At 41.9% G+C, this 24,375-nt stretch overlaps 1 protein-coding gene across 5 annotated transcripts in view; it reads left to right on the plus strand.

Annotated features, from left to right (window-relative positions):
- The window catches only part of LOC145352735 (regulator of microtubule dynamics protein 3-like), a 315,582-nt gene that overhangs the window by 205,314 nt on the left and 85,893 nt on the right, over positions 1 to 24,375 (plus strand). For all 5 annotated transcript variants that reach the window (XR_013888574.1, XR_013888575.1, XM_080202997.1 and 2 more), the window contains exon 8: positions 19,703 to 19,780. Coding sequence is in view for 3 of the 5 variants with exons in the window: in XM_080202997.1 (XP_080059123.1) it covers positions 19,703 to 19,780 (78 nt within the window). In the remaining 2 variants the exon portion in view is untranslated. The remainder of the gene's footprint in view (positions 1 to 19,702; positions 19,781 to 24,375) is intronic.

Consider the following 24,375-nt stretch of genomic DNA (forward strand, 5'->3'; position numbering starts at 1 on the left):
GACACATTTGCTACTTTTATTCCCTCAAAGAATTTTCAATAGAAAACAAAACATTTAAATTTTGAAAATACAATATGTAATACTAATACAATTCCTTATACCAGTCCAATGTGTAAAATCAACTTATTTTCATTGCAAATTCTGCAAAGGTTATGGAGCTTGACAGCATTCCAGCAATAGTACTGAAGACTTATGCTCCAAAACTAACTATGCGCCCTAGCCTTGCAGTTCTTATACAACTACAACACTGACATCTACCCGACAATGTAGAAAATTGCCCAAGAATGACCTACACACAAAATCCAGGACTAATCCAATCTATCAGTCTCTTCTCAATCATCAACAAAGTAATGGAAAGGGTCATTGGCTGTGCTATCGAGAAGCATTTACAAAATAACCTGCTCGTTGACATTCACTTTAAGTTCTGCCAGGGTTACTCAGATCCTGACCTCATTGCAGCCTTGGTTCAAGCATGGACAAACGAGCTGAACTCCAAAGGTGAGGTGAGAGTGTTAGCCCTTGACATCAAGACTGCTTTCGACTGTGTGTGGCATCAAGGACCTCCAGCAAAACTGGCGTTTTGAGAATACAGGAAAACTCTCCACTGGTTGGAGTCATACTTGGCACAAAGGAAGATGGTTGTGGTTGTTGGAGGTCAATCATCTCAGCTCCAAGAAATAACTGCAAAAGTTCCTCAAGGTAGTGTCCTAGGCCCAACCATCTTTAGATGCTTAATCAATGAACTTCCTTCCATCGTAAGGTCAGAAGTCAGGATGTTTGATGATTGCACAATGTGCTGCACCAATTGCAATTCCTCAGATGCTGAAGCAGTCCGTTTCTAAATTCAGTAAGACCTGGACAATATCTCGCAGAGGATAGTGAATTTATAAAACTTATTGCCCCATAGCACGGTGGAGCCTGAATCATTGGATGGTTTCAAGAAGGAGATAGATATATTTCTAATTAAAAAAGGCATAAAGGGATATGGAGAACAGGTGCGGAGGTGGATGTGAGACCAGGGAGCATTCAGCCATGACCTGATTGAATGGCAGAGCAGACTCAAAGGGCTGAATTTGCCTACTTCTGTTCCTAATTCCTATGTTCCTATCCGGGCTTGGGCTGACAAGTGGCAAGTAATATTCATGCCACGCAAGTGCCAGGCAATGACCATCATCAACAAGAAAGAACATATACATTGCCCCTTGACATTCAATGGCATTGTCATCACTGAATCCCCAATTATCAAAATCTTGGGTGTTACCATTGACCAGAAACTGAACTGTACTGGTCTTATAAATTCTTTGGCTACAAGAGTAGGTCAGAGGCTATGAATCCTGTGGCGAGTAACTCACCTTCTGACTCCACAAAGCCTGTCCACAATCTACAAGGCAAAAGTCAGGATTGTGATGGAATATTTTCTCCCTGCCTGGATAAGTGCAGCTTCAACACTTAAGAAGTGCAACACTTAAGAAGTGCAACACCATCCAGGACAATTCAGCCCAGTTGGTTGACACGCCATCCACAAACATCCACTCCCTCCACCTCCAACACATAATGGCTACCATCTACAAATTCAGGAATTTACCAAGATCCCATAGACAGCATCTTCCCAACACACAACCACTACCATTTAGCAAGATAAGAGCAGCAGATACCTGGGAAAACCACGACCTGGAAGTTCCTCTCCAAACCACTCATCATTCTGACTTAGAAATATATCACTGTTCCTTCACTGTTGCTAGGTCAAAATCCTGGAACTTCCCAATAGCACTCTGGGTGCATCTACATCACGCGACCTGCAGCTGGTCAAGAAGGCAGTTCTTTACTACTTTCTTCAGGGGAATTTGGGATGGGCAATAAATACTGGCCTAGCCAGTAATGCCCACACCCAATGGAAGAATTTTAAAGACTGGTATAGTGTCCTCAGTAGACATATAAATAAAACTGAATTGCAACATTTTTGTAAAGGGAATTAATTGCCTTTCTTAGCCAATGGCACAAGTATCTTATTATAACGAAGTCCTGTAGAGCATTGCATCACATTTGTAGAACATTCCAGAGGCTTTTGATTACTTAAGAAATAATTAACAGACACTATTAGAGATTTTCAATTTGAACTTTGAATGGAGAGCTGCCAAAAGGGGATGAAATAAACATTGGATAACAGAATGTTTTAAAAAGGCATTTCAATAGTAAATTAAAAATATATTTCAAAATATATGGACATGTTTTTAATTTTCAACAAGAACACTGAAATAATCATATAGCTCCATAAAACAGAATTTTACAGTACTAAACTACTAAAGAAATTGCATGTTAGCATGCAATATAAAGCAAGAAATTATATATGAATAAATTCACACATTTTACATTGTTTCCTAAAATGATGTTTGCATTTTATATTTCCTGTCTACGGTCACATTGTAAGCAATGGAACTATACAACACGATACCCTCCTCAGCATCCATGAACACTGACCTCAGTGTACTGAAGGGAACTCTGAATGGCAGTGCCACTGATTTAAGGGAGAGGTTGCTGATTTTATTTTATTAATCTTTAATTTCCAAAATCTGAGACACAGTATTTAATTATGTTACTGATTAAGTTTTAATGTCTCAAATCTTGCCTGTGCTTATGTTCTTACTTCGATAAATATTCTGCTTGCCCTGATTGATATTCCCTAGTTAGGATAAATAGGAAATACTCAGCAGCCAACCTATTATTAGTAAACCTTACTGCCACTAATAAAACCTTACAATTATTAAAATTGTCTGAGTGTTGAAAGATAAATGAGAAAAATTTGCACCAGTCAAGCCGCTACCTGTTTTCCTGTGACATCACACTTCAATTTTTTCTCACAATATGTTTGGTCAACTGTGGAGCCACGGATTGAATAGTTCTTCCAGATGCTGTTGTCTGTCTGTGGATCCTCCTCGCTGTCAGTCTTCGAGATGCTATTATCTATCTCCATGTCCTTCTCACTGTCACCCTTCTAGGTCCTATTGTCCATCTGAGTCCTCCTCTCTCCCACCCTTTTAGGTGCTTCTATCTGTTTCCACATCCTCCCCTCTCTCGCTCTTCTATGTGCTATTGTCTGTTTCCAGGTCCTGCTTTATTAAAGTGGTCCTCTGCATACATATTAATTGCTTCAACTGTCCTGTAGCCATTTACTTTTGCAGGTCTTTGTTGTGATGTTGTCTGCAGGTCATCGTAATGTAAAAGCGCTTTACAGAGCAAGGGTTAACATGGCATTGCCCAAGTGATGTGTAGAGTCACATGGTAATAGATTTTGAAAGAACAGTCTAGAAACAGCACTGTTCTACAAAGCCTACATGCATGGAGGCAGTAGTTCCATGAGTGACTGTAACTGGGATCTGTGAACAGTTGATAAACGATCCATGTTTAATCATACAAGTCCCAAGCTCTCCTCACTTAAACACTTCCGCAGTAGTGAGATACCATACTATAACACATTGTACAATGGTGATATTGGTGGTGATGACCAGTGGCGATGGTACATGGTGATAGGCCATTGTGATCAAAAGCAATAGGGAAGATGGCAGATAAATGATTGAACCCAGAACAGTATCCCAAGGTATGAAAAGCTGAAGTTTAACTAGAGAGCTGTGCATTTTAGAAGAAACATTGCAAGACCCCTGAGTGAGAGACCAGAAAATGAGTAAGCAAAAATACAAAAAATGAAGCTGCACTTCCATTATTGAAGAGAAACATAGTAAATAAGAGTAGGAGGAGGCCACTTGGTCCTTCGATTCTGTTCCACCATTCATTATGATCATGGCTGAGCGTCCAACTCAATAACCTGACCCCACGTTCCACCCCATATCCTTTGATCCCCTTTGTCTCAAGTGCTTTATCTAACTGTTTCTTGAAAACATTCGATGTTTTGGCTCAACTCCTTCCTGTGGTAGTGAATTCCACAAGCTAACCACTCTCTGGTGAAGAAATTTCTCCTCATCTCTGCCTTAAATGGTCTACCCTGTATCCTCAGACTATGACCTGTGGTTCTGGACACCCCCACAATCAGGAATATTTTTCTTGCATCTATGCTGTCTAGTCCTGTTAGAATTTTATAGGTTTTCACCATGGTACTATCGCCATTGGTCATCACCGCCAATACCACCGCTGCATACTGTGTTATAATGTGATGTCTCACTACTGCGGATATGTCTCAAGAGAGGAGAGCTTGGGACTTGTATGTTTAAACATGAACCATTTATGAACTGTTCACAGATTCCCCCTCATTCTTCTGAACTCCAGCGAATACAATCCTAACTGATAGGTGGCAGTCCCACAGGCTCTGTACATTAGAGAAGCTGGAATACAGCTACAAGCAAGAAAAACCCTGTGAAATACTAAAAGGCAGGTAAAACGGATGAAAAACTACAACTTTTTTTTAAAACAGACCCCAATTGGATTGCAAGCCCACCAAAAATCTCTCAATGATTTAAAAAAAAGAGCTTCAATGAGAGAGAGAGAGGAAAAAAAACACTGTGGAGTAAAAACAGAAGAAAGAATTTTTAAAAAAAATAAAGTTAAAAATAAAGCAGCCCAGGATTGTGAGGATCCTGAAAAGTGTGGGAAAATCACCAAGCCAGAACCACCAGCTCTCAACTTTTAAGGTAAGTGCACTCACTGAAGCTCCCAAAGTACAAAACAAAGAAAACATGCAGAGTTTAAAGGCAATAATTGCCCCCCTGGTTTGTTTTGAGCACAAAAAGTTTTTAACAGTATACAAAATTACCAGAAAGAAGAACAGTCCATGACCATCAAGATCCCAAAAAGCTTGGGAAACTTACAATCAAAGAAAGCTGACAAACTGCTGGCAACCTGAAGTTTAAAAAACAGTTGTCTCTTAAAGAGATAACTCTCTTAAAATGGTAAATACAAGAAAAATGAACAGTCATTGGCAGGAAATTAGAAAAGCCAGCCCCATTTGTAATAAGGAAATGGCTACACCAGACACAAGAATGGTCTAGCACGTTCCCAATAAAGCGCTAAGGGCAATAAGATTCCCTAGAGAGAGAGAGGGCAATTCCACCAAGGATAAGAAGACCTCAGAGAGGACAACTCCGCCAAGGGCAACAAGAGACCCAGAGGGGACAACTCTGTCATGGACATCAAGACCCCGGAAAGAGGACAGCTCTGCTGAAAACAACAAGAGACTCTAGGGAGAGGACAACTTCACCAAGTGCAACAAGACACCCCAGAGAGAGATTGTTTGTCCATCATCATCGATGAGGACCTCGACACCATTAGTCATTCTGAGGCTGGATGCGGTGTGTCCGAAGATGACTGATCCGGCCAATTCGGGCAAGGAATGTCCTTGCACATATTGGACAGACTTGCGTAGGCACTGTAGTTGTTGCGCTGGTGGCTCTGGACTTGCGCAGCTTGCGCTTAATTTGTGCTTCAGCAATACACTTCAAAAGCTTGACAGCCTTTGTGGATGAGGCAGCGCCAGGTAGAGCGGTTTTGTGCCAGCGTTTCCCAGGTGGTATTGTCTATGTCAAGTGACTTCAGGGAGGCCTTGAGTGTGTCTTTGAAATCTTTCTTCTGCCCTCCATGTAAACGTCTTCCAGCAGAGAGTTCCCCAAAAAGGAGCTGCTTGGGTGTGCACTCATCTGGCATATGGATGACATGACCTGCCCACCGGGCCTGCGCTCTCATCAGCAGTGTGTGGACTGATGGTTGACTTGCTCTAGAGAGAACTTCAGTGTCTGGTACTTTGTCTTGCCATCTGATGCGTAATATTGATGCGAAGAGAAGTCATGTGGAAATGATTGAGTTGTCTTGCATGCCTTTGACACACAGTCCACGTTTCACAAGCATTCAGGAGAATAGTGAGTACCGCGGCTCTGTGGACCTTCAGTTTTGTTGCTGGCCTGATTCCTTGATGTTCCCATACAGTGGAGCGCAGTCTACTGAAAGCAGAACTTGCCTTTGCTGTTCTGTAGTTAACTTCTGTATCAATAGTTACTGCTTTGGAGAGGGTACTGCCAAGATAAGTGAACCGGTCCACTGCCTGTAGTTTCTGCCCTTTGATTGTGATTATGGGTTCTGTGTACGGTGCATGAAGAGCAGACTGGTGCATAACTTCAGTCTTTTTAATGTTGATGGTGAGTCCAAAGTTGTCACAAGCCATGGAAAATTTGTCCATGCTGACTTGCATCTCTGGCTCTGAGCCAGTATACAGGGCGTACTCATCGGCAAAGAGGAAGTCTCTCAGAACAGTCTCCTTCACTGTAATCTCCTCAGGTTGAAAAGCTTCCTATCCACTCTACTTGAGGCTGATTCCAGCAACACTGTCCTGGAAGGCATCATTCAGCATGGCAGTAAACATCATGCTGAACAGTGTGGGTGTGAGCACACAGCCCTGTTTGACACCATTGGTGACTGGGAATGCCACAGAGGATTTTTCTGCCATCCAGTACTCTGGCCATCATGCCATCATGGAAGTGGCATACCATCTGAATGAATTTGGGGGGCAGCCAAACTTTGACATGATCCGCCACAGGCCTTGTTGGCTTACAGTGTTGATGGCTTTTGTGAAGTCAGCAAAGGTTGTGTAAAGCTCATGATTCTGCTCCTGACATTTCTCCTGAAGTTGGCGCGCAGCAAAAATCATGTCAATAGTCTTTTGCGGAAGCCACACTGTAAGTCTGGAAGCAGGCCCAGCTCCAGACAAGTGATCAGACGATTTAGCAGGACTCTTGTGAGGGTTTTTCCTGTGATGGAGAGCAGCGAGATTCCTCGGTGGTTGTCGCATACTTGCCGATTGCCCTTCCTTTTGTAGAGGTGGACAATGGAAGCATCTTTAAGTTCCTGAGGAAGGGATCCTCACTTCCAAAAGGACTGGAACAACTTGGTGAGCTTCTCGATAAGCACAGGACCAGCAGCTTTGTAGATCTCTGCAGGTATGGCATATGCCCCTGGGGATTTGCCACTGGATAACTGGCTGACAGCTTTTGTGACTTCGGTTACTACTGGTGGGTCATCCATGGCGCTGTTCATATCGACCTGGGGGATCCTGTCTATTGCCTCATTGTTAATAGATGACAGTCAGTTGAGGATGGCTTCAGAGTGTTCAGCCCATCTCTGCAGGAACTGAGTTCTCTCTGTAACGAGAGTTTACCATCTGGGGAACTCCCGAGAGATTGAGGTCCATAGACAGTGTTGAGGGCTTCATAGATCAATTTCAAGTCGTTTCTGTCACCCTATCCCTGTATTTCATCTGCCTTGATGCTCAGCCAGGCATCCTGCCTTTTTTGCAGTTTATTCTGGACTGTCCTGCAAGCACTGGTAAAAGCACTTTTCTTGGCAGCTGATGATGGGTCGTTATGACAGGCCCAACGAAGATGGTGCTTTTCAACAAGTACAGCCTGTATTTCCTCTTATTCTCATCGAACCAGTCATGCTGCTTGTGGGTAGAGGGCCCGAGCATCTTCAGTGCAGATGTATGGACAGCATCCCTGAAGTATTCCCAGTTGTCCTCAGCACTGCCTGCGAGGTGTAGGTCAGCAAGCTTGATTTCTAACCCCTCCCTGAAACCCCGTACATGCCCCAGAGAGAGGACAATTCCGCCCAAAGCAACAGGACACCCCAGGAAGAGAGCAACTGTGCCAGCAGCAACCAGAGACTCCAGAGGGTGGGCAAGAAAATACCCCAGAGAGAAGACAGCAAGAGACCCCAAAGCGAGACAATGAGAGAATAAACAGTTGACAGAACAGTTGACTATCCTTCAAGATCAAATGCAAAAGGAATACATGATCATTCAGCAACATGAAGAAATGAAGTCTAATGGAAGCATAGCAGATGGATCTTGAAAAGACCCTTGAAATACAGGAAAACTCAATGAAACAAGTGAATTTCACAAACAAAAAGATAATATTGAAAGACGTACACACACTTAAAAAAAAAATTCTTGGGTCAAAGTTAATTCGGGAAAACTACTTAGAGAAGCAAAGTGAGTTTAATGTCACGCTAAACAAACTGAACCAGTAGTTGACAGAGAAGACGCAGCAATGTTTCATATTCAAGGAGGAAGCTGAAAGCTACAAGAAAGAAATTGATGAAAAATAGGGGACACTGAAAGGAAAAGCTTTACAGCTGTCTGAAATGCAAGTGGGTAATGAAGCCATGAGTAGCAAGATTACAGAACTGAAACAAGTCAAGACTGTCCCAGAGACAGACCTGACCAACAGTGGATCCAAAATTAACGACATGGACAAAGTTCTGCTATAGACAGAGAATAAAAATGTAAATTTGACACTGAAGCACAGGAACTAGTGGAAGAAAAAGCACTGGATGTCTCAGATGTACTGAAAAAGACTGAGTGTCTCAGATGTATATGGGATTTAATGGGATTGGGGGTTATAGGTAGGTCTATGGATTGGTAGGTATTGATGTGATCGGCGCAACTTGTGGACCGAAGGGCCTGTTTGTGCTGTAGTGTTCTATGTTCTATGTACTGAAAAGAACTGGGTGTCTTAGGTGTACTGAAAACCATTGAGCTGAATGAAAAGATTCATAGGCTTGCAAAACAATTTGAAAACAAAACAGCGAACGAATTTTTAGCTAAAATTGCAAAATGGAAATTAAGATTCCATTTGAGAAACATATATCCAGCAAGAACATGGCAGACACCCATGGAAAAAGAAAATTCAAGTCCACCCTTGGAATGAACAGATTGCAAATTTCATTCAGAAGAAATGGAACAAACACACACTGTCAGAAAAAAGCAGACAAGTTGTTAATAAAGAGAAAACTCCAAGAAATGAAAAAAGTGAATCAAGGGTGCCAGAAACCGATTATTTATTACCCTTCCTACAAAGGTGAAGGACTGAAATGTGGAATGGAGTGTGGCACCTTCCACTGTGTGATGTGTAGAGTCACATGGTGATAGACACAGAACAAGCTGTCTAGAAACAGAACTCTGTAAGCAAGCAGTCTACCTGTATAGAGACAACAGCTCTATGCACAACTTCAACCTGGGATCTGTGAATAATTAAAGACAACTAATAAACGCTTCATATTTATGCAGACAGGTCTCAAGCTTTCCACATTGAGACATCTAAAGCACCCATAATATAACCAGTAGCAAACAGCACCATAAATATAATAGCCTCTTTGAGTGAGCAAGTAAAAGAGATTGAAAGTTAAGGCATTTACAGGCTAATGCCCTTTATGTGACCAATCCCAGTCATATTGTCTGTTCCCGGCCTGTTGGACGTCAAACAGATTGTCATTTTCTAAAGTTTGATTTTAACCCATTAATACCCAAGGAAAAGACAGAACAAAGAAGAATATAACAACCCATGGATACAATGCTATATTTTGAAACTTTGCAACATTGAGGTGATGACCTCTTGAAAAAGTGAATTCCACATGGGAACTTTATTCCCATATGTAACAGAACATGTCCTGCTGCTTGTCTAACTCAATAACTGATCCTAAATAGAAACAGCTGGATCTGATTTCCAAGAGTGTGTTCTTCCTGGATATTCAAACCACCAAGGACTCCCACACATTTGCAAAACATGGATTGCAACTGCTCTGCTATTATAACCCATAATAAAATACAATTATAATAGGCAGTACATAAGACTTCTAGTTATGTTAACCATAAACAATATAGTGATGCATTCCAATGAAAAGAAACTCTCCTCACCAATCAGATGACAATTCCAATTTATACACTGATTATGATGGGAAATTTCTATCGATGGTGTGGCAGTTGTTAAAGAGCAGTTCAAATTTAAGACAATTCATATTTGGCTGCCATTGTTCCAGTAAGTATTGGCTAAGTTTAATGTTTAAAAAAGTGCCGACCGACTGTGTTGTCTCCCTGTCTGCTGATGCTGAAGTTGAGGAGCTGCTATTAACTTCAGTGCCCCAAGCTGCGGGAGGGACAATCACTCGGGATTCCTGTTGCTGATTGCTGTTCACTCACTCTTGTGCAAGTGTGGATGCTGGGACACAATTAGCTTCTTGGCTCAACCACGATTCCCCTACAGTCTAGGCTCATGGTGCGAATGGCATTGTACTACAGTAAAGCCTGACCTTCAGGTGAAGCAGAGCGAATATTTGAAATTGAATTTGCAAATGATGGGGCGGCACAGTGGTTAACATTGCTGCCTCACAGCTCCGGGCACCCGGGTTCAATTCCCAGCTTGAATCACTGTCTGTGTGGAGTTTACACATTCTCCCCATGTCTGCTTGGGTTTCCTCTGGGTGCTGCAGTTTCCTCCCACAGTCCAAAGATGTGTGGTTAAGGTGGATTGGCCATGCTAAATTGACGCTTAGTGTCAAGGGGACGAGCAAGGGTAAATGCATGAGGTTATGGGGATAGGGCCTGGATGGGATTGTGGTCAGTGCAGACTCGATGGGCCCAGTGGCCTCCTCCCTGCACTGTAGGATTCTATGACTCTATCAATATATCAGTCTCTCTTCACCTCTTAGTTTTGTCTCAACATTTATTCCTCTACTTCCTCACTAATCAGATTTCTTCTCTGTGAGCCTATGAATTAGACAAGGCAGTCTGTTTGGTATCAGCCTGACATTTATCTTGAATATTCCTTGTGGATGTTAAGACATGCAGTTAATTTGATGATAAATAACTTCTCCAGCTGGTCTCAAATGGTAGCTCTTATTTGTATTATGGTTAGAAGCAAGGAGAAACTGCTTGGTGTAGAGAATTAGCATTGAGTGAGTGTCACCTGAGAGACTTGTCTTGAATTGGAGCCCAGATTGATGAGGTGAATGATTACTGGCTGTGAGTCCGTTGTGTTATATTAGCTTAGTGTTAAATCAACTCAGTAGCTAATGAGCATCAACCTTCAGCACAAAACTGCTTAGAACTCAATCATGGTGGTGGTGTGACGGCAGCTGATGTGAGGAGTGCTGGTCTTCACCCTACTCTAGTGATGGGGGTTAAGGCAAATTATCAGGCAGGGTAGAGAGATTTTTGCTGTATACCCAACTTTTAATATGCTGGACCTGGGTGCACTCGATGCTGAATGTTTACTGTGGGAAAAGCTCATCCAGTCTATTAATTCACTAGCTTGTCTGTTTGTTTAATTTTACAAATAAAATCAAAATTATTTTGATGGCAGCATAGTGGTTAATGCTGCCAACTCACCTGCCAGGGACCTGGGTTCAATTCCAATCTTAGGTGACTGCCTGTGTGGAGTTTGCACGTTCTCCCCATGTCTGCATGTGTTTCCTCCAGGTGGCCCAGTTTCCTTCTGCAGTCCAAAGATGTGCTGGTTAGGTTGATTTGCCATGCTAAGTTGCCCCTTCATCTCCCCAGATATATAGATATAGGGATTAGCAGGATAAATATATGTAGTTATGGGGTAAGCCTGGGTAAGAGTCGGTGCAGACTTGATGGGCCAAATGGCCGCCTCCTGCACTGTAGGGATTCTATGGATCCATGCTTAAGAAAATTTGTAAAAAAAAAATCAGTGAACAGATGGGAAATGATCAGCTTCTGATCCAGTATTGCCAAATTAATTCAGATAGAAGGTAATGGTGATGTCTCTTCCATTTGCAGAGCTGCCAGCTATTTAATCTGTGTCAGCACATCAGAACCTATTCCCAGAAGAGGGGAACAATGCTCACTTGGAGTGCTCATGGGGAACTTGTAGACTTGTTGTGCCTGGTTTTCCAACTATTAAGTTAAAAGCACATAAACACAGGCACAACAAACCCATAATATTTCCCACCAATATGGATTCGTAGCACAGTTGTTAGCACTGCTGCCTCACAGCTCCAGGGACCTGGATTCGATTCCCAGCTTGGATCACTGTCTTTGTGGAGCTTGCACATTCTCTTCGTTTCTGCATTGATTTCCTCTGGGTGCTCCAGTTTCCTCCCACAGTCCAAAGATGTGCAGGTTAGGTGCATTGGTCATGCTAAATTGCCCATAGTATCCTGGGATGAGTAGGTTAGAGGGATTAGTGAGGTAACTATGTGGGATTATGGGGTAGGGCCTGGGTGGGATTGTTGTCAGTGCCAACTCAATGGACTGAATGGCTTTCTTCTGCAGTGTAGGGTTTCTGTGTTTCAGTGCGCCCCTGTGTGCTTGACACTGGAAACATCCCTTCAGGAGATTACTATCATTGGGCGGGATCTTGAACCTGCACTCTCCATTGATGAAATAGCAGATGGGGCTCAAGATCTGGCAAAATTCAGAAATTGCAAATCTTGCCAGCGAGATGACAATTTTTGATTTTCACCACCACCCCCGCCCCGCCCCACCCCACCCCACCCCAGCAGCAACATAATCAGGTTTATTTCCATAATGGCCAAGAATCTGACTTTCATTAATTTCAATCTATTTAAATATTAAGGCTCCCCTCCACTAGATCTTCTCCCCGCACTAGACTTTTGTATCATGTAGGCAAAATTTACAACAGATTCACCCAGACGTGAACCTGTTGTGGGGTTCTTCCCAGGAGTGCAAAGGTCACGATAGCCCCCGGGGAGAGGGACATGGTCAGGCAATGCTCTGGCAATGAACCCTGGCACTTCCTTTGACACAGGCTGGTCCTGCTGGTTGACACTGTCGACCTGTCAGTGCCACCCTGGCTATGCCAACCTGTGCTGCGGCAATGCAGGGACAGGCCCTAGGGAGAGCACCACTTGTGCAGACTCATCCATTTGTAGGGGGGAGCAGAGTGATGAGGCTGCTGGCAATGATCAGGGGTGGGAGGAAGGCAACCAATGCTGGCGATGATCGGGAGGGAGAAGGGATGAGACAGAAGGAGGCCAATGATGATTGGGAGGGTGAGATAGAAGGGGGCCAATGCTGGCAATGATTGGGAATAAACCTCTGAAATGGAGGGGATTAATTTTTTATCAGTTATCAAGGCACTCTTTAAAAAGGGCACCCCGATCTCAATGGAGTCGGTTTCTAGCTGTACGAGTTCCCACCTCACCAGACTGATTGTGCAAACCATCAGTCAAAATGACAAGACCTGGAGAGAAAACTGTCCAGTTTTCTCACTAGAACTGATACTCTGCCAAATTCTCGAACGATTCCACCCATAATGTGGAAATACAAAGCAAGATTCTGGTAATGCTTATGCAGATTCAAGAAAGACTCTAAACACAATATGTATTTTTTGTCAGTTTATATGAGCTTGATTGAAAAGAAGTTCTTGCAAATGTGTTACTGACTGGAGGGGGTTAATATAAACACTAATTTCTACTCTGTGCAGCAGTCTAAAAACAGCAAGGTGTTTTGATTTGTTTCCCTTTTTATGAGCGGTGATGTATTTCCCAACTTGTCAGTTATGGTATGATCCAATTTTCTATTAATAACATCATAGCAAACTTGAGATAAAATGAATTCAAAGGATTAATTTTTTTGCACACTCTCAAAATGTGGAAAGTAAGTATCAATGTTATCCCTTGAATTCATACAGTAAAAGAGGGATAGAGAGAAGGTTTTACAGAGTTGATAGGTGGTGTTGACCTCGCAAGATAAGAGAGACACACAGTAAGGAATTGGCCTTATAGATGATGTTACAGAATTTCCAGCAGAAGCAGTGTAAATGGAGCCAGGAGTTCTACCTGGACGAAGCTCCTTTTGTCAGCTGATAAAGAGCAGACTGGGCTATTCAGATCAATGAGGCAATATTAACTTGTGCAACAAGCCTGAGGCCTATGTCACATGACCTCACTTCTCCATTCGATCTCCAGCCAAAGATGTGTATTCATCATTTGGAATGCAGCAGGATTTTGAAAATTGCTAAATGTCTCAGTCTTTATAAATTGAAAGAAAGTTTGTGGGTCTTTTGTTTTAGCAGACCATCAGTTGTCTTTTGGTCAACTTAGGCTACGAAATAAAGATGGCCTTTGTATAGCTCTCTTGAGCTATGTAGTCCACAGATAGTCATTGGTGGCCTCGGAGAACTCACGAGGTGTGAGCTTTCCTGAAACTGCAAAATAGCTTGTTCTGGGATTAGGAACAAACATAGGTTCAGCCATTCTAAGCGCTTTTGTTCACTTTTAACATTTATGTAATAGCAATGGGAATATCTATATTTATATTTAAAAAATATGCAGGGCAAGGTTTTAGTCTCTCACAGTAATGCTATATCTCAATAAAAATGTTTGCTGATGAGCTTGAAGTTAGAATTGAACCAGCATTTCCAGGAAGAGTACAGACCCCATTATATAATTCATGGAAGTAAGAACAATACGATGATGGAAAGGATTGAAAATTGAGATTAGAATAAAAAAGTACTTACAATCACACTTTTATTACATTTTCATTTGCAAATGGTTTGCAACCTGTTTGAAGTCTATTGAGACAACCAAAAGTGTAGACCCCACTAGCCATGTCATTCATGCACTGGAATAAAGATATATCAATCTTGGCAGATTTCAACTCTTTATGCCTTTAAAATAGACAGTGTCACAATTCTTATGTCAGGAACAAAGGGATTCTTGAAGTGCAGACGGACATGCTCTCTCAAGATGGAAGTCCAATAAGGTGCTACGGTAAAGGAATTTTTTGTATTAGCTCCCCAGTGCACTATTGTATAACTCAGTATACAAGGTGCCTGGTGTTAGTATATGATATGGTATTATATCCTTTGGGCTAACAACAGTTTTAATTTTCATGCTTCCTGCTTGTCCTTGGAGACAAGTGTATCTCTGTTACCTGAGGCCTGGAATAATAACCCAAAGAACGTATGTTTAAATCGTACCATGGCAATTTGAGTATTTTAATTCAGTCGAAAATACCTGGAAATAGATAATGGTATCAATAATTATAGACATAAAGTTGGATTGTAATAAAAACCCATAAAATATGTTGATGAGTTGAAACTCCATTTCCTGCAAGAATCATATGTGAAATAAATTTATTTCTAAATCCAGTGCCCGAGGGTATAAACTCAGCGTAAAACTATCTTGCATGGGTAATTAGCAAGGATAGCATTTATTATCCTGTAATTCTTGGATACAACTCCCTTATGTGTGCAACATCTATGACATTAAACAGAACTCTTTAATTCTTTCAGTGTTTTGAGCATTGAAACACAGTTTGATTGTAGCCATTTAATGATGTTCTTCATCTATACATCTGCTTTTGAATCCTGAGATAAAAGACTGAACTGAGAATTTGTCTGTAGTTGTAGTTTATTGAACTTAGGTGTAAAACAGAAAAGCTAACGTAAGAAAAGCAAATGTAAGAAATGGCAATGAAAATACTTCATCAAATTTGAGAAGAGTCCAATGGAAGATCCCTGATGCTGGCATTACCGGGCCATCCATTATGGGTGTCTTTGATTTTAATCATTTATTCCTGATCAGTTGTCACCTTGGCTCCATTGGTGGCACTTCATTTTCTGAGCAGGAAGCTGTGATTCAATCCATATTCCATGACTTGAAATCATCATCCAGACTGACATTTCTGTGCAGTTCGGATGGAATGCTATACAGTCAATAACTAATCCTGTGACAGGATGTTAAACCAAGACCCTCCTAAAGTAAACCTGAAAAAACATGAACTTATAAGAGGATGCATTCCTCAATCAGCTTCACTGAGATAAGATGAGTAAAGAGTTCACACACTGCTTGGATATTAAGGCCATAATCTTCTTGGCCTTTTGGAAGTAGGGCCCAGAGAAGTAATGGAACACCTGTTTGGGGATAGCTCCCCAATGCTGTTTTCTCTGATGGCAGGTTGTTTAAGAGTGTGTTGCCAGGAAACCCACCTTACGGAACCAGGCAGCCAATCAAAATAATTAAAGCCCCACTTAAAGGGCACCCCATCCCCCTAAATGAGTCCACAGTCTCATGAAAGGTCATCGGACCATTGAAACCTGCTCTTCGTGCCCCAGTGGCAGAGCCACAAGGCTGAAGCAGTCATGGCCAAAATCATTCCTGTGATGGGGTTCCACCTCCACACTGGTGCTTCTATGTTATGGAACATTCTGCTACTTTTCGATAGCACCTCCATTTTAAGGTCACATATGGAGCGTTTGATTGTAGAGGGACATTCTCATCTCAAGGTAAGTGATGGGAGTCAAGAAACTTCCTGGCCTGGCCAAACCACCTCGGGAGAAAGTGCTCTGGGAACAGCTGCTTCAAAAATAATACAATGTCTGGTTCTCAGCCAATAAGTCTCTTTACATATTCTTGGCTATATTAGAATATAGCTATTCTAATACTAGAACACCTACTTTCCAAAGGAAACATTGTTTGATTGACACCTCAGACTTTTTGACAAGTTTGCAGTATTTATTTACACATGTTAAGTGGTTGCAAAACTTTGTGATGTTTGATACTTTAAAGGGCCTGGATGATTGACACTTTTATTAACTTCGTGCAGATTTTCTTGAACATAGGAGAATTACTTTTCTTTACCTTTTTTTTACATATACTTGTGTACATCGGGGGGGTCATTGGTTCTAAAAATGTACAGTGGGTTAATGGGCATGGAAGAGGCAAGGGGATCATGAGGGTCCATAGATAGTGGGTGGAAGGGCGGAGCTTGACATAGGGAGCATGAAGGCCCTGGGGTGGATGTAACTTGGCAGAGAGGATGTAAAGAGGACCTTTGAATTTGGTTTTGAAACGGTCCCCTCATGTAGACTAGGATTCCTGACTCCACTGAGAGACTGTGAACCACAGCTCTTTAAAAACTTGGCCCAGCTCCATGAAAATTGTGGAGGAATAGGACCTATTCCCACAATGTAACTGGTGAGGGCAGGAGTGCTGAATGCATGATTTTGACAGAAACCAGCCCATGCCCATTAAAGGCACTATTAAGACCATTCAATCTCAGGATTAGAAAAAGCCTTAAAAAGAAACAGAAAACAGCCATTCAGTTCAGACCATCAACTCTCTCCTTCTGGAAGCTGTGTATCACCTGCACTTTTTCAAGATCTGAAGAACCCATTTATTTAAGCAAATTTACTTTCAACCTTTCTTGGTGATGAACAGGCCAGGACTGTATAAAAGGGGAAGGCTGAGGGTTGTCCTGGAAGAGGCCTTTAAGATAATGAAATGGCTTGATAGGGGAAACAGAGAGAAAATGTATCCACTTATTCAGAAGTTCATTTGAGGTCATGTATATAAGATGGTCGCTGTTGTGTTCAGTAGTTAATTCAGGAGAAACCTCTTTATCCAGAGAGTGCTAAGAATGTGGAACTTGCTACCACATAGTGTGTTTGAGATAATTAACATTGATGGATTAAGATGAAGTTAGATGAGTGCATTAGGGAGAAAGGAATGAAAGGATATGTTGATAGGTCAGTTGAAGAAGGTTGAGAGGAGACTCATGTAGAGCATAAACACCAGTGTTGACCAGTTGGGTCGAATAGCCTGTTTCTGTGCAAGATAATTCCATATAAAAGAGTTATTCACCTCATTGTTGTTGTAGGACCTTATTGTGTGTAAATAGCTGCTGCATTTACCTAAATAATAATGGCTACACATCATTGGTAATATGTGAAGTGGCTTGGGATGTTTCTCCCAAAATGTGATAAGGTGTTTTATAAGTTCAAGTCTTACTTTTTTGAATTTGAACGGCGTCGATCAATAGTTGGCTCAGAAGTTGAACCTGTCTGCTATGCTATTATTTGTTTTATCAGAGAATCCAAGGGGAATAATCATTGCTTGCAGATCAGGGTCAGAAATGAGTTGTATTTTTTGGCTTGTAGTTTCTATCTATTTTGCTGTGTGACACGGATGTTGTTTTTGTCCTTGATTTTGAGTTCAGTCAGACGCAGAAAACATTCTGATCCAAGTTTAATCCTTGCAGTCATGTTTTTGTTTCTCTGTTTCTCTTTTTGCTTCCTTTACATTGCTTTTTTCTCTCTCACTCCCCTTTTCCTTCCAATTCTATTGGCTTCTCTTTCAACCTCGCCTTTGTTCTTTCTTGCAACCTGTTCCTAAGTGTGAACCTCCTCTATATGAACCCTGTGATGATGCAATTTTCAATAAATTAGCTTGCTTGGAAAATTAGCAGCATGTCTAGAAAATCTGATAAGTAGTTTTAGAAACTTGCTGGCGATCAAAGAAAGCATGATTGTAGAAATTGTTCTCTCTTATCATTCTTGGTTTAGGATTCCCATAAAATACTCAGATAGAAACCAGGAAATTTAAGGGAAAAATAGCCTGGAGTGATTCAACTGTTGTTTTAGCTCAGTAATTTTTATAATCAGTGCAAATTCCAGACTCCTTTATCATTGCCTATCAATTCACATTCCGACTAATTATTCCCTTCAGCCCTGCAGTGTTTCCATTAAATGGAGCGGCATGGTAACACAGTGGTTAGCACTGCTGCTTCACAGCACCAGGGACCTGGGCTTGATTCCCGGCTTGGGTCACTGCCTATGTGGAGTTTGCACACTTTCCCCATGTCTGCATGAGTTTCCTCCGGGTGCTCTAGTTTCCTCCCACATTCTCAAAGACGTGTTGGTTAGGTGCATTGACCCGAACAGGTGCCAGACTGTGGTGACTAGGGGAATTTCACAATAACTTCATTGCACTGTTAATGTAAGCCTTACTTGTGACTAACAAATAAATTTTAAACTTACCAATCACTGCTATGCCCTCAGGTTAAAGTTATTTTTGCATAAACAAGAAGGGAACATTGGAAAGTCCAATCTCCACTTTAATGTTTTTGCCAAGTAATGATACATTTGTACTAAACATATTAGGTAACAGTTGGTGTATTGCTTGGAAACTCCATTACAAAAAAGGCCACATAAGCCATAGAAAGCATCCATTATAGATTCATGAACATGATACCAGTGATGGGAAAATATAACATAAGGAAAAATCTGAGACAGGAAAGATAATAGATGCTTATTAGATCTTATTTTTTAAATTATGAATTTAAACTTGAGAAGGCAAATAGGGAACGATTTTACCTCTGGTAAAGAAGTGAAGGATCAGAGAAGTTATAAGAGATGGATTTTTAGAGAGAGTTTTCAGACAATGGAATACTTTACCACAGGAGAACAGTAAAATGGGTACCATTGAATCATTGAAGGGAAAGTGGATAAATATTGGAAGCAGAGAAAGAGACAAAGCTGTGGGAAACAATAGGGACATTTTGTGTTGCCATAAAACCGGCACATATGATGGGCAAACAGCCTCCTACTCTGCTGGAATGTTTCTGCTGAATGCACAACCGAGAGCGGCACAAAAGATATGTAGAAAGAGGTATTTGTATTTTTGCTTTTCAGATGTGTATCGGAAGCAATGAATTACTCTTGAAGTGTAATTTCTTTTGTGTATCCAGAAACTGTAGCCAAATTGTCGCAGGAAGTTATGGCAAACAATAGTGAATAAATGATCAGTTAATTTGTTCAAGATGTTGACTGAGGCATAATAAATGGCTTGGCATTGCTCTTCTCCAAGTAGCGTCATGGGATATTTTACATCCACCTGAACAAGCAGCCTCAGATTAACATCGCATACAAAAGATGGCCCTTCCAACAATAGAACACTCACTCAGCACCCCTTGGATTTTTGTAGGGACTTTATGGCAAGGGGAAAAATAATCAAATCAGAGCAAAAGAAAGTACAAAAATAAAAATGTTGGCCTGGTTTTGGATGTGTGTGCGTTAGTGTATAGAAAGAATCTGATCATATTCTGCTGAGCAGCAGTATTAACAAGTTTACATTCTAACTTTGTTTCTTATTGTTTTTCTAGGAACACATCGATAAGGCTATTGAGCTGAAGCCAAATGATCCTTCTTTATACTACTTGTTGGGAAGATGGTGCTATGAGGTAATATTCTAGTCATATATAAAGAGGAAGAGGGTGGCTTTCGTGGTGTATCCTGTATTATACAAATCTGGCAGTCACTGGTTATATTTGGCAATATAATATTTCTTTGGCAGTGATCTCCTAATCGTGTGTTGCTCAAAAAAAAGCAAGAATCAAGGCTGTTCATTTTCAGCGTGCCACATACTTTTTGCTTGTATATTTAATTTTTGAACTCTTTCTGTGTCCATAGAATGAAATATGGTAGTCCACTCTAAAAGATAGCAATACTTGATGTGTCATTATTTGGCTTATAAACTTCATGTTGTCTTTTTCTTGTTTAACCAAAGAAGCATGGGCTGGAACTTAGAGAGTGTTCAGATAGATGGTCCTCCCATGTCTTCATATCATAGGGCATCATAATAGCAGAACTTGCCCGTCTTCACTAAATGAAAAGCCTGTCTGCGATTGCTAAACATAGTTCAAATAGTTAAGCAGGCAATTGACTGACATTTTGCTATGTCCATTCCACTTTGCACACAGACCAAACAGAGTTTGCAGGGGTGTGGGGTGGGGCAGGGGGTGGATTTAGTGATTACTGGCAGCTATTCATGGGTGACACAAGGGCAGTAGAGAAAGCTAAAACAAATCAAGTCTAAGTGTGAATGTAGCAACTGAGTTTACTGATAGAGAAAAGATTGTGGATCTTTGGACATACGTGTGAGGCAAACTAGTTTAAAAGAAGGACATGTAAGGGAGTGAGAGGTCAGGAAGCCTGGAACTAGGAAGGATTGCTGAAACAGAAGACTCCAAATGGGAATTCAGAGGTCATTGTCTCAGTGGGAATGGTTTACTCTGGAGGTGGCTTTAGGAGAACAGGAGAAGGGAGGAGAGGAGGGCAAATGATCAGACACAGCTATACACTCCTGACCTTGTGCGAGAATCCTTGTGCTGCTCAAGTTGAAAAAGGACACAGAGTCCAATGTCACCAAGGCCTTGCCAGATGACGTTATGTTGCACAAATAGTTTACAGGCAAAGGACGAACTACCTCCAGCTGTCACAATACTAGTATCTTTGCAGAATAGTCTCTCCTGAGTGACATTCCAAGATGCCACAGGGGTGATTAGATCAAATTGTGTAGATAGACACCTGATGCCTGTAGCTTTGAAGACCTTGAACCTTTATGCCATGGGTTCATTCCAGAGGTCAGCCAGAGACCTTTGTGGCATTTCACAGGCTGCGGCACATCATTGCATCAAAGGAATGATGGATGCACTTTATAGGAGAGAGGGTGGCTTCATCACTGTAATAATCTTACCAAGGTAAGGAGATCACACAGTGCTCCAGATGCAGTCTAACTAGGGCTCTGCAACTGAAGCAAGACTTCATCGTCATTGTACTCAAGCCTTCTTGCGCTAAAGGTCAAAATTCTCTAATTGCTGCTGCACCTGCATTTTAGCTCTGTGACTTATTGGTGAGGACACCCAGGTCCCTCTATATATCTACATTTCTAATTTTTTCTCATTTAAGAAGTACTATGAACATCTGTTCCTCCTACCAAAGTAAATTCAGTCCATCTGCCAAGTTCTTGCCTACTACCTAAGTCTGTCCAAATCCGCTTGAAACCACTTTGCATCTTCCTCTCAACACACATTCCCACTGAGCTTTGTGTCATTTGTGAACCTGGAAATATTACAATTTGGATGTGGGAACTAGATGTTCCCACATCCAAATCATTGCTATATATTGTGTAGAACTGGGGCACGAGTACTGATTCTTGTAGTACTTCACTAGCCATAGACTGCCAATGCAAGAATGACCTATTTATTCCTACTATCTGATTTCTCCTTGTTAGCCAATCCTCAGTCTATTCCTGTATATTGCCTCGTATCACATGAGCTTTAACTTTGCAAACAAATTTCCTGTGAGGGGCTTTATCAAAAGCGAGCTAAAGGGCTTTGGCTCAACGGGCTTAGGCAGAAACAGGCGAGGCAAGGTAGAATTAATCCTTAGTTTGTAATAACTTAAACTAGGTAATTGGGATGGAGGGTCATGTGATGTGCTGTTCCTGCATGAAGTGAGAGCTAGTGAATGCCAAGGTGATTCCCAGTGAGCATGTCTGCAGTAAATGTTGATTTTTTGAGGAACTCCAGCTCAAAGTTGACGAGCTGGATTCTGAGCTTCGGACACTGCAACGTATCAGGGAAGGGGAGAGTTACCTGGACAGTGTGTCTCAGGAGACAGTCACACCCCTTAGACTAATTAATTCAGCCGGGGGTCAGGGACAAGAGGGTGTGGCTGCGATTGAGGCAGGAAGTAGGGGGAAGAAGGCAGGAAGTGGGATCCAGGAGGTAGAGTTCCAAGAGCCTTAGTCCCTGAATCTGTACAGCAGCAAAGAACAGTACAGCAAAGTACAGCACAGAAACAGGCCCTTCGGCCTTCCAAGCCTGTGCCGATCATGATGCCCTTGTTAACTAAAAGAAAAACCATCTGTTCTTACTCGGTCCGTATCCATCTGTTCCCTCCCTATTCATGTATTCATCCAGATGTCTCTTAAATGTTGCTAGTGCCCGATTTCATCACCTCCTCTGACAGAGCGTTTCAGGCACCCCCCACTCTCTACATGAAAAACCTCCCCCCCGCATCTCCCTTAAACTTTCCCCCTCTCACCTTGAACCTGTGTCCCCTTGTAACTGACACTTCCATCCTTGGCAAAACCTCTGACTATCCACCCTGTCGATGCCTCTCATGATTTTGTAGACTTCCATGAGGTCCCCACTCAGCCTCCATCTTTCCAGTGAAAACAATCCTAGTTTATTCAGCCTCTTCTCATAGCCAATACCCTCGAGATCAAGCAACACCCTGGTAAGCTGCATGGTTGTCCCAGACAAATTGACTCTTATAAAAAAGCATTGCCCCTTAAAGCAGCTCCACCTTAAACATTAAGTATATCAAAATAGTAGAGTATCATTATATATAAACATACATTTAAAAAAAAGCTATAGTATATACACACACATATATTCTACTTGTCTCCTGGATGGGACATGATCTTACAACAATAAAATATGAGTCTGTCAAAGAAAACACAACCGGGGATGGGCAGCAGGAAACAATCCTGGTTGCCCCCATAGGATTTAGTCTCAGATGGGAGAATTCCACTCAAACTGGAAGCCTCACTCCCATTTCTGACAGATCACATATTCGCCAGCAGGGGAAATGGTGTACACCATGACTCAGACAGGGCAGCTTGAACTCAGTCAGACCATTTGAACTGGTAGACACCATTTTGCTTTAGTAAGAGCCTTTTATGAGTTATGATTTTTTTTTAAGAGGAGAAATAAATGCACTTGAAAGGTGAAGATGATCAAGGCTCAAGTACCCAGCTCTTTAAAAAAAAATAAATAGCAAACTGTGTCAGCAAAAGGTAAAATAAATCTGGTGTAGTTGTAATAGCTGATTGGTGACATTATCCCATGGGCTACAACAGGTTTGAAATTCTTGCTCCCAGTGTGGACAAGAATGGGGACTGCAAGGAGGACGAGCAAACTGCCCACGGCACCGTGGTGCAGGGAGCCATTCAAGTGGAGGAAGAAGAAAGAAATGTAGTGGTAATTGGTGATAGTGTATTTAGGGGCATTGACACTGTTCTTTGTGACCAGGATCGAGAATCCCGAAGGTTGTGTTGCCTGCCTGCTGCTCGGGTCCGGGATATCTCTTCTGGGCTGCAGAGGAATTTGGAGTGGGAGGATAAGAATCCAGTTGTCGTGTTCCACATAGGTGCCAATGACCTAGGTAGAACAGGAACAAAGGTTCTGCAGAAGGAGTATGAAAAGCTAGGAGCCAAATTAAAAACCAGAACCAACAAGGTGGTAATCTCTGGATTAGTACCTGAGCCATGAGCGAATTGGCGCAGGGTCAATAAGATTAAGGAAGTGAATGCGTGGCTCAAAGATTGGTGTAGGAGGAATGGGTTTGAATTCATGGGACGTTGGCACCAGTATTGGGGAACCTGTTCAGATGGGATGGTCTTCAACTGAATCGTACTGGGACCAGAGTCCTGGCAAATCATATAAATAGGGCTGAAGATAGGCCTTTAAACTAAATAGTTGGGGGGGGGAGGGTTCAGGGGTATGCATTTGAAACACAGTGAATGAGTTGATGGCACAAATCAGTACAAATGGATATGATCTAGTGGCCGTTACAGAAACATGGTTGCAGGGTGACCAGGACTGGGAACTGAATATCCAGGGGTATCAGACCTCTATTTCGGAAGGATAGACAGGAAGGAAAAGGAGACGGGGTAGCTCTGTTAATTAAAGATAACATCAGGGCGGTAGTGAGAGACGATATAGGCTCTAAGGAGCAAAATGTGGAATTGTTGTGGGTGGAGATAAGGAATAGTAAGGGGAGAAAATCACTGGTGGGCGTGATCTATAGGCCCCCAAATAATAACTTTGAGGTGGGGCGGGCTATAAACAAGCAAATAATGGATGCGTGCAAAAACGAAACAGCAATAATCATGGGGGATTTTAACCTGCATATTGATTGGTTGATTCAAGTCGGACATGGTGGACTTGAGAAAGAATTCTTAGAATGCTGTCAGGATAGTTTCCTC

This window comes from Carcharhinus amblyrhynchos, chromosome 14 (genome assembly GCF_965287045.1).
Source record: "Carcharhinus amblyrhynchos chromosome 14, sCarAmb.v2.hapA, whole genome shotgun sequence".
Taxonomy (NCBI): Eukaryota; Metazoa; Chordata; class Chondrichthyes; order Carcharhiniformes; family Carcharhinidae; genus Carcharhinus; species Carcharhinus amblyrhynchos.